Below are 15,436 nucleotides of genomic sequence, written 5' to 3'. Positions count from 1 at the left end.
GACTCCTGGGACATGTTGGGCTAGGAGAAAAATGTTCAGAGGTATAGCCCACCTCCATATGCTCTGTGCAAGCTGAGAGAGCTGCAGAGTGTGTCCCCTGCCTTGTTTTTGGATACAATACATGGCTGTCATGTTGTCGGTGTGGACTAAGACAGTCTTGCCTGATATTTGTTTTTGAAATGCTTTTAAGGCTAGGAATATGGCTAGTAACTCCAAGTGGTTGATGTGGAGTAACTTTTGTTGAGGTGTCCACCTGCCCTGCATGGTGTGATGTAGTAGGTGAGCTTCCCAGCCGGAGAGCGATGCGTCCGCTGTCATGACTATTTGAGGAACTGGCTCGAGGAACGGTCGCCCTTTGGAAAGGTTCTTGGTGTTCCACCACTGCAGAGAGCGACGGGTACGACCGTCTACCAACACCAGATCTGTTAGCTGACCTTGAGCCTGGTTCCATTGGCGTGCTAAGCACTCTTGGAGAGGACGCATCTGGAGTCTTGCATGAGGCACTATGAATATGCAAGAGGCCATCATCCCTATGAGTTGCATGAAAACTCGAGCTGGAAGAGTGTTGCGGTTGGAATCTGGTTAGAAGAGCTTGGATGCTCGCTATATGGGCGGGACTGGGGTAGGCGAGCGCTGAGGTGTCTATTGTGGCACCGAGGTACTGTTGCATGTGGGACGGTTGCAGCTGGGACTTGCCGTGATTTATTGTGAACCCCACGTCGTGAAGTTGTTGAATAGTGGCGTGAATGTGTTGTACACACTGATTGTACGAATTGGCTTTTATAAGCCAGTCGTCTAGATATGGGAAGACATGTATGTGTGGTCTCCTTAGGTGTGCTGCCACTACTACTAAGCCCTTGGTAAACACTCTTGGTGCTGTGGTGACTCCAAATGGGAGTACTTTGAATTGGTAGTGCTGACCGTCCACTACGAATCTGAGATATTTCCTGTGAGCGCTGTGAATGGGAATGTGGAAATCGGCGTCCTTGAGGTCTAGAGTAACAAGGAAGTCGCCCTGGAAAAGCAGAGGGAGGACCTGCTGAAGTGTGACAATGTGGAAGTGGTCTGAATGTATGAATAGGTTTAGGGGTCTGAGGTCTAAAATAGGCCTTAGAGAGCCGTCCCTTTTTGGTATAAAAAAAATATAGGGAGTAGACTCTCTTTTTTTGTTGGTGCAGGGGAACTGGTTCTATTGCACTCTTTTGTAGGAGGGAGATTACCTCCTGCTTGAACATTAACAAATGTTCTTGTGACATTGGACGGTGTTTGGGTGCAATGTTGGGGGGGGGGTGGTAGATGTTAGTTCGAGACAGAAGCCGGATTGAATGATTTCGTGGACCCACCTGTCTGAAGTGATGTTTATCCAGGCAGGGAGAAATTGGTGGAGTCTTCCCCCGACTGGAGTGTAATAGTCAGGGGGAAGTGGAGGAAAGTCATGGGGTAGGTGTGGAGGCAGAGCGGGGGAGTTGTTTTTGCCTCTGCTTTTGCTGTTATTCCCCCTGTAACCACCCCTTTGGTAACCTCTAGTAAAGGTGGATTGTGTGGGAGCTTTGTAAGAGGTGGAAGGGCTATCAGAGGAGTAGCCTCAATGGGTGCTTCTAAAGGATAAGCGACGAAAGGACCGTCTGGGAGCTTGCGATTGCAAGGCTCCCATAGAGTTGGCGGTGTCTGTATCCTTCTTCATTTTTTCGAGGGATACGTCTACATTGGGGCCAAATAGGTGTTGCTCATCAAAAGGCTGATTGAGTATAGAACTCTGTACCTCGGGTTTAAAACCTGACTACTAGGGAGTCTAGTGGTGCGGGGCCCTTAATGTATATTGGGTCAGTAGGGGCAGCTTTATATTTCTTCTCTATTCTTGGGTTGATGACCCGAGCTCTGACGGGGTCTTTAAAGATCTCTGGTGCATGCTTAATGACACCTTTAAGCATGGGCAGTGTTGAGGTGGACCTTTGTGTGGTATCAAAGGTATCCATAAGAAAATCCTTCTCTATTGGGTCTGTATGCAGGGCCACCCCGTAGTATTGGGCAGCTCTTTGAAGGCGCTGGTTGAATCAGATATTGTCCTGGGGGGGGGGGGTCCTGGAGGGATAAATATTGTCTTGTGGGGTGTAAGGGACATCTGGGACACTGTAATCATCCCAGGGGTCAGGGGAGCCAGTAGGAGTAGGGTCCCCAAGGGGTTGATCGTCCACACCTGTGTTGTCATCATCATCATCATCTATTGGGGTAGGTGATGGTGTGGGAGTGGTGTGGTGGTAGAGGAGGAGGAGGAGGAGGAGGAGGAGGAGGAAGAGAAGGAATCCTTAATGGAGAGGTAGCAAAGTCTTTTCTTTGGTGGCGATGCAGGCGCAGGCATTTCTAGTGGTCTTTTCTTGATGCTGAGCATTAAACGACCAGTCTTAGGATCCTTCATTAATGTCTTTTGGATAGGATCTGGATGAAACAGTTCATCTGTGGGAGACAGATCCTTTGGAGCAGAGGGCTTCAGTACCGTAAGTTTTTTGGGTGTCGACTCTGTAGCGGTTCTAGGCTTGGAACCGTGTAGTTTTGAAGTGTCTATCAGTTGGAACCGGTTGCTGTTTTTTCGGTTCCAAGGTCTTTGGCTTGGAAGTATCGGAGCCTTTCGGCGGGCGTTTTTTAGTCGGCTCCAAGGGTGTTGTCGGTGCCGAGAAACTGGTGCTAGCCTTCGACGCCGAGTGCTTCGATGTGAGAGCGGCGGTCGGCGTGGAGGAGGTAGACGACGCCTTTTTCTTCGGTGCCGGATGTTGCTTTTCGGTACCGAGGGTAGGCTGACTCGAGCCCGAGTCACTTAAAGGCTTACAAGGCTTCTTTACCGGGCCTGAAGGCGGGGCATGGGAAGCAGTGTCTCGGCGTGCACCTGGGCCCTAAGGTGGAGGTGGTACCGAAGCCTTTTTTGACGGTGTTGAGGGGTCGGGTCGACGTCTGTACTCACGGCCCTTTGAGCTGGAGTGATGCCTCCGACGTCGGAATCATCTGCTTCGGAGGCACTGATGATGGCTTCCTCGGCTCGACCCTGCTCCGGAACATCGACGCCCTCTTGAAAGATGTCGTCTGGGATCGAAGATGACGAGCGGGCCATTGTTCTTCGAGCTAGTCGGTCCTGGATGGTCTTTTTAGAGCGGAAGGAGGCACAAGCTGGACAGTCTCTGGCCTCGTGCTCCGGTGAGAGGCAGAGGTTGCACACCTCTTGTAGGTCGGTGTGGGGAAAATTCGACCCACATCGAGGACACTTTTTAAATGGCATCCTTTCCATGAGTCGGAGATGAGGCCCGGGTAGGCCTGAAGGCCTTTGTCGACGACCGGAATCGAAGACTTCGAAGTTAAAGGGTCACGTGTGGCTGGAAACGTGATCGAAAACAGTACCGTCGAGATGGGAAGGATTGCACGTCGAAAGAGAAAACAGTTAACGGTTCCGAACTGGAACGCGAGAACAGATGGAGAAAAAAAACAATCCGAGGATGAAGCCGATGCCCATGCGCACTATGATCCAAAGGAGGAGTCACGTACCTCGTGACTTCCAAAGACTTTCCAAGACAAAAACAAGTGCAAACATCCGGGCCCAACACCAGATGGCGATCTATGCACAGTGTGTAATCTGCAGGTCATATGCCTCGAACAGATTATTCTTGGCCCAAAGCACCACAGCTCACAAAGAGAGCACACGTGGATATGCTTGTGCATAGTGACACTGCTGTGTGGTGTGCCTCACCACACATGCCTCCGGCACCTTTTTTGCCTCCAAATTTATTGCCCGGGGTCCCGGATTAGTTTCCAATATTATGTCTCTCCATTAAGAACCGAGCAGCATCAGGCGTGTAGACTGCTGTGCTGGATAGGTGAGGCAGTGCCTGTCCATATCGGTGTTCACAATACCTGCTCAATATGTGTTCAGACTATTTGCTCGTCAAGTCTTTAGCCTCTTTGCTGAGCGAGCTGAGCGATGGGGGGTTGTAAAGGAGTTAGTTGCCTCCCTGGCCTTGCCACTGAGTATACAGAGCAATGGAGCAGGTGTGCAACCTATAAACAGGATATTTGGAGTAATGGTGAAGATCAAAGGAAGGTGCATTTATTATGGTCAGCTGAGAGTGCTACTGATTCTGTTTGCTTACGATGAGACCGGGCTGATATAACACTCTAAAAAGGATGGGCCTGCACCAGATGCAGCTCACATCTGCAAAGGGTTTCCAGGCAAACGGACGGAAGGGTCATAAAACCTCCGCCCCCCACTCCACTTCTAAAGAGGACACAAGGAATTCTTTGGGTGGACTTTAAAGGCTCTCTAAAGACTGGCAGAAACGCAGGAATGAGGCCCCAGCAACAACACGGGTTGTTTATCGGCTGTTACCAGAGCTCTCAGACATTAAAGCTCAAGAAATCACGAGCTGACCCATGCCCAGAACAGAAAATGACAGACACACGCATATGCAGCAGCCACACTAACCTAGTGAGCTACATGCACAGATATCCAAGTGACTATAAATAAAGTTAGCTTTTTTAAACTAGGGCTACAAAGATGTTCCATGCCATAATATAGTGCTTTACAAAACTAAGGGCTACACCTTAAATCCTATATCAACATCTTAAAGCATAAAACAGATTGGGCACTTTTATTGTGAGAGATGCATAATCAGACCTCCGTACTCTACCCCACTCTTTCCTTCAAGAGCAAGCCTTCACTATTTAAACTTACTATAGCCTAAAAATCAAAGTTATGCCAAATCAGTGTGTACTGGTCCTCCGTATCGATTTCCAAGTTGAACGGCTATACTTGTCAGACGAATTAAACAAACTGCCGAATTAGACTTCAGTCACACGGGTCCCAATAACTGGCCTACACCACCTGTACTTTGACATTACTAGTGTTTACTTCTTTGCATCATTACTTTAGGTTTCTCCCCTCTCCTTCACCCCCTCCTTGCACGCTGTGAACGGACGAGTGTGCTGATTAATACTCAGTAAGGCCGATTGTGGCAGAAAGCACAAGGCATGAAGCGACAACCGAGAGGCCAGGGAAGCCACAGGCAAAGTCAGGCCCAGTCTGTTGACAACCCTGCCCACTGGTAAGTACATGTATGCTGTAGTGTAAACCCAGAACTGGCAAGTATCCTTAAACACCCAACACCTGATGAACTGCAGACCTATGTCCATCGACACTGTTCTTTTCTCTTGCGTTTCCCCAGAAGGCTTTCGGCAAAGAAGAAATATCCTGAGTTTCAACAAGGGGCAGAAGTAAATATTCAGATCAGTCACACAAAAAATGATCTACCAAGGACCCACCTTAATAGGGGAGCAGGACTTGACAAGCCAAAGAACCGGAAACCAAGAGCAAGGAGCATTTCCCCAAATCGGCACAGGCAGCAAGGCAATCCATAGAAAGTGAGTTTCACAAACAAGTGTTCGCCGGGTAACTTTACAGCAACTACAAACTAGTTTGTAATGAATGTATACAAAATACCTGCATCAAAGTACATAGTATTGTACCCAAAGCTGCCTCTCTCATACATTTGTTCTGCTATATAAGCGGTTTGCGAAGCAACAAACCTCTCTTCGAAATATGTCATCTGTTTCTCTCTCAACAAAGTACGAACAATGTTACACTACGTGGGCTGCATCTGAAAATAAAAAAATCTGGCAAAAGCCCTGTGACCAGTCTAATATCAGATTTTTCCGGTTTGCTGAATATTTTACTGGGACAGAGCAGTTAAAAATCATGGATCGTAGTCCAGTTACTCTTCGAATTTAAGACATCTCCCAGTCTGGCAGCCTTAGCAGTTATACCTCATGGTTTTGGCGAATGAGACGTGAAATGTATTAGGTCAGCTGCCTTATACGGGATTCAAAGGTTAATAACTCATTAGAAATAATGGTCTCACTCCGTAGATATATTTAATAAACCTCTCAGCTCGTTAAATGCATTCTACTTGTCTCTGGCAGCTGTGCAGAGGGATTTGCGCCTTCTCCCTGCTGCTTGTCGCTGTTGTGCCGGAGAGGACCTTACAAATTGGGCTCAGAAGGAGCCGCTCGTAGACGGCTGGGGGTTGCTTGCTGGTGGGCGGCAGGCGCTCTTGCTCCGTGCAGGAGGAACTAACAGAGTTAATGTCTAGGAGAGTTAGTGACAGAAGAAAAGCGGAGTGCCCCGGGGGAGGACAATAAACCGCGGCCCAGACTCCGCAGAAAGAGAGAAGAATGAGGGAGCGTATCTGGCAGTCTCCACGCACAGGCCCCCACCTGAACGTGTATTGTTCGTCAAGCCTTTGCTCGCAGACAGCTTGGGAAGGCTGCCTGGCGCTATCTCTCCACGCGCAGGCAATGGTGCTGCGGGCTACTGAGGCCTCTCCGAACTCATACAGTCCCCGTAAGTGGGAAGAAAATGAACACAGACAACGGGAGGGGGCAGGATTAAACACAAACTATGGCAAGAGGGGGGCGGGAACAAAGTCGCACGTATGCGAGAGGGACAGGTCAGGCAAAATAGAGAGCCCTAATGCCGCCAGCCAATCAGAGGGAAAAAAAGCATTTACAAATACAATAGGACTCTTATTAATACGAGTAAATACAAGTGCGGTCATCCTAGAAGGCAGGAACGGGAGTGGGTGGGGGGGAGGGGGGGGGGTTGTAGTGGGCTGAGAAGTGACGGTCTGCAGGAGGGAACATGGGGCAGAAGGGGAACAAAACTGTTTTAAAAGTAAAGGGGACGATAGCTATGGAAGGAGAAAAATGACAACATGGCCATCATGAGGCGGGATTAAGTTGAGGAAAACCAATCAGATTGCAGCATTTAGGAAATCGGCCAATCAAAAAGATAGGCGGGGGAGTGGGCGGAGCTTCCCCCACTATACTGTATACAGCATCTCTCAACGAGACAGCTCATGCGCTGCCTAGCCGAGACCTAAAAAGTGTAAATACCCTTTGGATAGTGCTTGCGTTACATCTCTTTGTTGGGAATATATATATACATATATACATATATACACATATACACATACACACACACACACACACACACACACACACACGCACACGCACACGCACACACACAGACACACACACACACACACTTGAATGCTATTCATTTGACATCTGGAAAAACCTTTCTGTTTGAGAGCATTGCATAAATAAAACTCCAAGACTTATTCTGAAAACAGTATTTGATGTACTTCATTTTATAAGGTGTGGTGTAACGCTTATTGCTTTGTCGTGTCTGAGCCAGTGTGTGGGCGAATGGTATTTTACATTATCTGGGAGTACGAAGCACGACATCCATCTACCTCCGGAATATTGTGGATATATTTGAAATTATTGGGACTGGAAGTGATGCATCGCTGTTTTCTTTGTTTACTAGATAATGCTATTAGAATGTGTGTTTCTGGCTGGCAGAGGTATATACCATCCAAAGAGGAACCACAATTCGAGTTAGTATGAGTCAGATACACACCATAAATTAACCTGCGCTCACTCTCTGGTAGCTTGGCACAGAGCAGGCAGGCTTAATTTAGGATGCAACGTGTAAAGTATTTGTGAAGCGATTCAAACAGTACCAGTGGGAAAAAAAACACAGACTCCACACCAGTTTAAATAAATATTTTTATGAACGAAGCAAGAACAAAATGATTTATACATTTTTAAAGAATAAAGGAAAATATAGAGCTGAAAAACAAAGTGCCACCCGGAGTTATATGGTCGGGCTTGGCTGGGGTAAATCCAAACGTTCAGGCCGACCACGATGGAGCACAGATCCGATACAGGGACCAGCCTTGGACGCATAATGTACCATGCTGCGTGATCGACAGAGCCGGCGAGCAGAAAAAAGGGTGATGCATCATTGTTGGGCTTACAGCTGAAGGAGATGCATTGGTTTCAAGCAGCGCAAAGTCTGTGTGTGTCGGAAAAGTAGACTGTGTCGTGCTGACATTGAAACAATGTCCTTGGTTACAGCAGCCTCACAGAGAGATGCACCGGTTCTGAGTTGCGCACAGATAGCGATGCACGCATTCTGGCAGTTGCAGCACTTTGTAACCACTTCCAGGGGCCCAAGACTGGATTGGCACCACTTGGCAGGGCAGGACTTGCAGCAAGCAAAGTCCAGGTGCTGTTGCAAGTGAAAAGAAAAAGCCTGATGTCCATGAGACTTTAGGACAGAGGAGAAGCCAACATGCCCTTGGAGTCACTCTGGGTTCAAGTGAGATGGGTCCAGTCCTTCCTGAGCAAGGCAGAGGGTATCGGGCAGCAAGGTAGCACAGCAGAGCAGAAAAGCAGCTATTTTTAGAGCAGCAGTACAGCTGAGTGGCAGTCCTTGTAACAGCACAGCAGTACTTTTTGCTGGCACAGTTCTTCACAGGTCAAGTAGGGTCTGATTTAGTGGGGTCATAGACCCAGTACTTATACTCAGTTGTGCCTCTGAAGTGTAGTTGACTTGACTGAGGGGCTTTGGTGTGCACAGAGGTCCTCACTAACCAACCCTGCCTTCAGACCAACTGCAGGGGGGTATGCAACCCTGTGTGTGGGGACAGGACACTGCCAATTCAGGTTTCAGCTCATCCCTCCCATTCTGCAGAGGATGGCCCATCAGAATGCACACAGTCAAACCTACCCTTCCTTTATGTGTGGCTGTCTAGAGGGAGTCAGCAGTCACCCACCCAAAACATGTATTGGAGACAGGCTGCAGGTACACAGCTTTAAGAGCAGAGAAATGCCATCTTTCAAAAAGTGGCATTTCTAAAGAAATAAAAGTTAAATCCAACTTTGTCAGCAAAGCAGATTTATCATTACTATTCCAATGATATTAAATATGACAGCTGCTCCTTCTAAATTAGGAATTACAGTGTAGAAGTGTAATAAGGACTTCCCAATGTTAGCCTATGACAGGGATAGGCCTCAGTATTAAAAAACTGATTTAGGTGTTTTTCACTTAAAAGTACATATCCTATCTTTTACTTACACATCACCATGCCCTGTGGGCTACACATCAGCCTACCTTAGGGGTGACATATGTAATAAAAGGCATGTTTAAGGCTTAGCAAGGGGTTTTAAATGCCAAGTAGACATGCACTGCAAATGGGGACTGAATACAGTGAAACCCTCAGAGGGTCCATAGCTTCAACTCTTTGAACCTCACAGGGATAAGACTACTGAACATGAAAGAGCAAATAAGGGCCATTACAATTCAGACATTTTGATGTATCTCAAAAACTCATATCTGCATAGCTACCATTAGTCCCATAGATTCCATAATCTGTCCATAGCCAATTGGCAGGCAGATGCTAAAAGATTAACTATGTACACCAGAATACTTTGTGATCACTGCAAAACTAATTATATTGTAAATAAAGAAATCTCTGCTATCTCTCCACACTAACTGATTCAACCTTCAACTTGTGGAAAGCTAGGTATAGCAGAACTTTTGAACATTCGATTAGTAAAAATGTTCTACAGTTGCTTATAAGAAGCTATAAAGAGGACGACTGGCCATTATCACTAATTATCTACTTGAACCTTTCTATATTTTTTCCCTTTCTGTTTATTCCCCCATATGCCTCGTCACAGCAGCCATCAAAAGCATTGAAAAACCGAAGATACAATGCCACCTAACATTATATGACTAAATATTAATTGATTGAGCAGATGTTAAAATGAAAAAGAGACACCTATCAGGCAACTAATTCACAAACCTTAAATCCATCTAGAGGAGGCACAACGAAAAATGGACCGAGTAAATCAATATATTCTCCTAGTCCGCCCCTCTCAAATAACAGGCCCATAAAAATTGGGGTTGCCACGATCACTCATAAAACGCGTCATATCAGATTGATGAAAGCCAAATAAGACCCCAATGGGAGATCTATCTTTGCCCAGTTCAGGTTCCAAGTGTCCACCCTGGCAGGAAGGTCAATCTACGCTTCGAATGGCTGAAAATCTGATTACCTGTCCGCTTTAGACAGCTGGTTGGATCATTGGAAGAGGTTAGACCATAACTATAAAACCCATTCTAGATACTTCTGGGAAACATACTTGTGGTGGGACAGGACAGAGTTATTTTCAGCCTGCCTTAACTGACCTACGCTGCATGACACACATGAATATACTCTCCTCCAATGGGTCCACGTAAAAAGCACAAGAATTGACTATTTTATCTAAACCGCCAACAAACTACATCTACAAACCTGCTCAATAATAGAGGCATCTCTGATCCCACATGCATAATTTTACAAATAAATATGTAACATTCCATAGCGAATTCCCAGTTTGGATTTTAAAGTCCGGCAGACTATTACTGGATAATATGTCTTTCCAGGTGTGGCAAGAGAAAAGTTGTGAAGAACTTGGGGATATATACCTGGATGAGCAGTTCATTTCATTTGATGAGGCTCGTGATTATTTTTTGATTGGCCCTGATCACTTATTGCCGTATGCTGGATTAGCGGACATTGCTAAAACATGGCCCACTTACACTGCAGCCTCCAAATCTACTCAAACCTTGGACATTATGTTGACATATGGAGAGGGCCCAAATTTGATTGCACACTTGTATGAAGCCATTCATGAAGACGTAGTGAGGCCCACTCCAAAGGCATGCTTGGCCTAGATGTGGACCTAGATACACCTCTCACCGACAGGGACTGGGATAGGGTTAATGATCTCACGCACATGGTATCCTGCAATGTGCGTTTTAAATTGGCTGATTACAATTTTCTGCACAAGTCATACATTACACCAAGGAGACTCCAACGCTGGGATCCTACCCGCTCAGCGGTATGCCCTTGGTGTAACGCGGATGGGGCAGATTTTATGCACCTAACCTGGAAATGTGGGGAGTTCAGGGGTACCAGGCACAAGTGGTTCTGGAGATTCTAAGGATAGTTAATATCTCCTTTGATCTTACTCCGGCTTGCTGTCTTCTGGGGAATAATGTAAGACCAAAGGGTACGAAAATGTCCTAGAAATGTTTGCAGTTGGCTTGGTCCTAGCCAGATGAAGTGTGGCCATCATTCAGAAGGGTCACGGAGCCCATGATTTTGACCACTAGCGTAGAGACGTTATGGAATGGACGGTTGCTGCAGAAGGTCCCATGAGACTTACTAGGAGGGATGATAAGGCAGAGGAGGATATCGCTGTGTGGTGTGATTTGTGTGCAGGGTTTTCAGATCCGGAAGTTGACACTGGTGTTGAGGTTATTGACCGTGGCTCTGAAAGTGAGTGATCGGCTGGGTGGAGGACATGGTTCCCACATGAATGTGGTTTTGATGCTGACAGGAGATTCTTCAGGGGATGGACAAGACTCTTCACAGGAGTACGGAGGGAAATGCAATGACTGTATTAATGTTTTATTTTAGAACACTGGATCACACGAGAAAAACTGATGTATTCCTTTCCCAATGTGCTATATTGATTGTTTTGAAAGAGTAAATAAAAAGTGAAAATAAAAATATGGAACAGGTGATGCCTGCAGCTAAAACCTGAATGACTACTTAACTTTAAAAGAAAACACTGTATCCTCAAGCCAAACACTTAAAGTGAAACATTATTACAGGGTAATAGGAGCGATTCCACAATGGCCAAATGAAATGCCACAGACAAATGTCTATCTTCAATTAGATCCTTTCCATCCAACTACAACACAAATATTTTTGACTACTTGCTAAGACAACTTGAAAAAGTCAAATATGAGCAGAATTCATGATTCAACTATAAAGCAGAATACAGTCTCTGCAGAATTACGTGGAAGAAAGTGGAACATGGCAAAAAAGCCAGCAAAGTTCTGTCACAACATCAAGGAGAAACCAAAGCAGGAATTCAATCAATCATAAATTATAGAGCTGTAGTGAGATATATTTCTGCCAGCAAGAAACAAAATATTCAAATATTTCCAAAATTAGATAAACACTCCGCCTAACTATGTCCATATAGTCCATTTTATTTTCAATTTAAGGCCATTACTCCCCATTAACGAAAACTGTTTTATCTTCCAAATCCAATTGAGAAAATATTGCAGACACCCCTCACTGATTATTTTGTACAATTTTGTTTCTGAACCCTTAAGGAGGACATTTTGCAAAAATGTTACTGCCGTGAAAGGAAAAGTTAAGGCACCAACTTTAGAACCTAAATTATTGGGCCTAGAAATGTTTGAATATAATACTACTGCCCACTCCCACTTTGTTGTTCTACGTCCACAGTATTCAGCAGGACAAAATAGAAAAAGGAGTTTAATTCTGAATGAAAGTGTATCGATACAGTAAAAGGATGTTCTAAAATAAGTTTTATGATACTCTGAAATAAACATGTAAATATTGCATTCTGTATTGCTTTACTATTCACATTTTATAAAAATTACTTGCAAAAAGAACTCTCGACAATGCAGACGTGATTGAAAAACTGTTAGAATAAATCATCTTCAAAAGTGAGCTACTGAAGAAAAATACAATGAAAATAATGTACCAGGACAGGTGCAAAAAAATGAACAGGTTGTCTAGTAATGAAGGTCTATAAAAAAAAAAAAAAGGTAAATGAACAGGTTTCTTCTTGGATCAGGTCATTGGAGTTGTAAGGCGAGATTTTTCAAAGGGGTCGGTCCCTATTCCATGGCGAGTTATTAAATATGAGAATTACAAAAAATGCACTAGTGTATAAGTTTTAAATGGTGTAAAAAAAAAAAAAGTTTTGAGCAAGTTTCTAGATTGTGCTTTGAGAGACAAGATCACACTACACACAGAAACATTATTCTAGCGAACAATGATTAAGATTCCAGTGACTGAGAACGAATGCTGAAAAGTAGTCATCACGTAAAATTTAGAAATATACGTTTACAATCAATAATTGTGTAAATGGCTAAGATTGTGATACAGGGCATTACTGCTCCTAAATATTTTGAGGCGTATTAAAGGTTGTGGGGACAAAGCTTGCGCCGCCTGTCAAAGATTCAAAAGCTACAGCAGCACAGAAAATAAAATATATGCTTGCAAGAATCCCAGCATTATCCTGTGAGAAATGTGCTAAGATCAGGAAACAAAGACCCTCCAAAAACCCTGCTGTTCCCTCAAACTGGAAGATACTTACCTGTAGCGATGCACAAAGACCCCCTTGAATATAGCATTCATCATGTTCTCGATATCTTCCAGATTCTCCTGGAGCTAAAATAGAGATTTTGTTTTTTTTAAATTCTCAGAAATGTATATTTATCATTCGTATAGTTCAAATTACTAGAGCGTCTACAATGGTGCAACACCAGATACTGTTTGCTTAAACGAGATGGTGAAAGAAACTGAAAATAACAGTTAACGGAGCATACTCTTTGCCCGCACTTCCTTCAATGACATGCCACTTTTCCATCCCCACACATTTCTTTCATGCACCAACCCCTATTTGTGACTAACACCCTCTCACATACAACTTTTTGCAAACCTCTTTCCGTTTGAGAAGCAGCGCCTCCAGCCTTTCAGTGGCCCTCTTGTCGATAGCTTTGTTCCTCTCTGCATCATACTGTCGTTGATTATTGTCTTTGTGCACAGTCAGATTAAGAGCCACATCCACAAGGGCAGTCATCATCTTCAGGGCTTGAGAAGTGCATGAAAGAAACAATGACGTAATTGGTGGAGAGAAAATTAAGGGAAAAAGGTTAAGAATGTAGTGAGAATGTAAGAACACATTTTAAAAAAGATACAAAAGAGAAAGATGCAGTCAGCCACGAAAAACAAGAAGCAGGAACTCTAGCTGCGAGCGGAGCATGTAAACTCACAAGGAAGATAAATGCATACAGTTAACTGGAAAGACAGGGCAAAAAACTAAACAGTGTGAAGGCAAGAAGCGGTCTAGCGACATAAAATGGGGATGAGTGAGGACAAAGAGGTGGTAGAAAGATCTGAAAGGGTAGGAAGCCATGAAATGAAGCAAAACGGTGAGAAAAAAGGCCGGTGAAGCAATAAAAATTACAGAAGAAACGAGGAACAAAAAGTAATAACCAGGAAAAGAAAAAGCAGGACAAGGTTGGGAAGCAGGCAGCAAAGATGCTACGTTAAAAGATACATTGGCAAGGAAATGAGAGAGAAACAAGGAACAAGAGGCATATATAGACCTTTGCGCTAGCACAGAAAATCATCGGTCACTGTATCAGTACATTCCATAGCCATGTCCTAAACTTAAAAACATCCAATCGTCACCTCAGCAAAATTAAGGGGGATAGCAAAGAATCCTGACCAACCAAATATGTCAAGCAGCATGTACAGAAGTTGTGCAGCACAAGAAGTGCAAGATTTCTCACATAGTAACAGGACAGCGCAGGCAGCAACAATGCATGCTTCCACCACAAACAGGAGCCACACGGGCTGTGCAAGCTTCGCCACTCAACTAAATCTGGGAGATGACTGAGTGTAGAGGTTTTTTTCTCTACCTGCCACGGTGCTCGTGTGGCGAAAGGCGCGCACTTGAGAGTCTGAAAGGCCAGTCAGCAGAGAGATGAGCGTGTCCATAAGGAACTCGTCATACAGGATGTTGTACTGGCACTGCCGTACCAGAGTGACAATGAACTCGCAGAAATTAGCTTTGAACTTTTTCCACGGTGGACTGGTCATAGAAAGAGGGTAATCCGAACTTGCCTGTAAAACAGAAGGGGTGATTTTGTTTTTTAACATACTTTTTTAAGGGTCATTGTTCTGGCAACAACAGTGGAAATAAACTATGCTAACACTCTAGCACAAGCACCACAAGTCCATGATTAACACATTCTACTACAATCAGAGAGTACATGTGTGGGTGTTTGAAAGTGTAAGTGTATGCATATGTGTGAGTGTGTTGGTGTGTAAAAACAATGCTGACGGGTAATAAGGACTCACGCTTTTAGTGTGAACTGGCAAACACTAATTCACAGAACCCAAACATACACAGACTATGGGAAATGCAGATAAGTAGAACGCCGATACTCTGATAATAAGAAAGAATAGATACAATAATCTCTCACTGGTCCATTTACAGGCATTTCTGTCCTTTGATTAACTCCAGAGATAAACCAGGATTCACTCAGTTGTTATGTTTCATATAGGTACCCTAATATAGGCCCGGTAATATCATATACCTTCACCTACATTAACTCCCTTATACTACACAGTAACGAGCCTTTAGGATTGAACCTTTACCTAGTTCTAGTCCTGGGCGCAGAAGGAGGGGTTTTCCCTGAACAATAGTGTCCTATAAATTCATCAATAGACTCGCACTGTATGAATGAATATTCATAAGGGTTCTTGGAAAGCAGGCAGGGGCTACACCACCTGCTTAATATCTACGTACAAGGTTCATCCCATACGTCATCCTCAAATCCAACAATGGCTAATACGAGAAACAAGGGAAAAAGAAACCCTAGATACTTTCTGTATAAATATGGCATATCTTGCTAGGGTTGGGAGAGGAGACATAGACTTCCAGG

At 44.6% G+C, this 15,436-nt stretch overlaps 1 protein-coding gene across 1 annotated transcript in view; it reads right to left on the bottom strand.

The window, feature by feature from the left end:
• STAG3 (STAG3 cohesin complex component) overlaps nt 1–15,436 on the bottom strand; it is a 1,816,020-nt gene that overhangs the window by 1,389,053 nt on the left and 411,531 nt on the right. Inside the window, exons 7-9 of the mRNA XM_085637308.1 lie at nt 14,408–14,612; nt 13,423–13,574; nt 13,078–13,151 (exon numbers count right to left, since the gene is read on the bottom strand). Coding sequence (XP_085493434.1) covers nt 13,078–13,151; nt 13,423–13,574; nt 14,408–14,612 — 431 coding nt within the window. The remainder of the gene's footprint in view (nt 1–13,077; nt 13,152–13,422; nt 13,575–14,407; nt 14,613–15,436) is intronic.

This window comes from Triturus cristatus, chromosome 12, assembly GCF_964204655.1.
Source record: "Triturus cristatus chromosome 12, aTriCri1.1, whole genome shotgun sequence".
NCBI classification, from domain to species: domain Eukaryota; kingdom Metazoa; phylum Chordata; class Amphibia; order Caudata; family Salamandridae; genus Triturus; species Triturus cristatus.
Note: the sequence above shows the minus strand (reverse complement) of the source record. Positions and strands in the feature narration are given on the sequence as shown.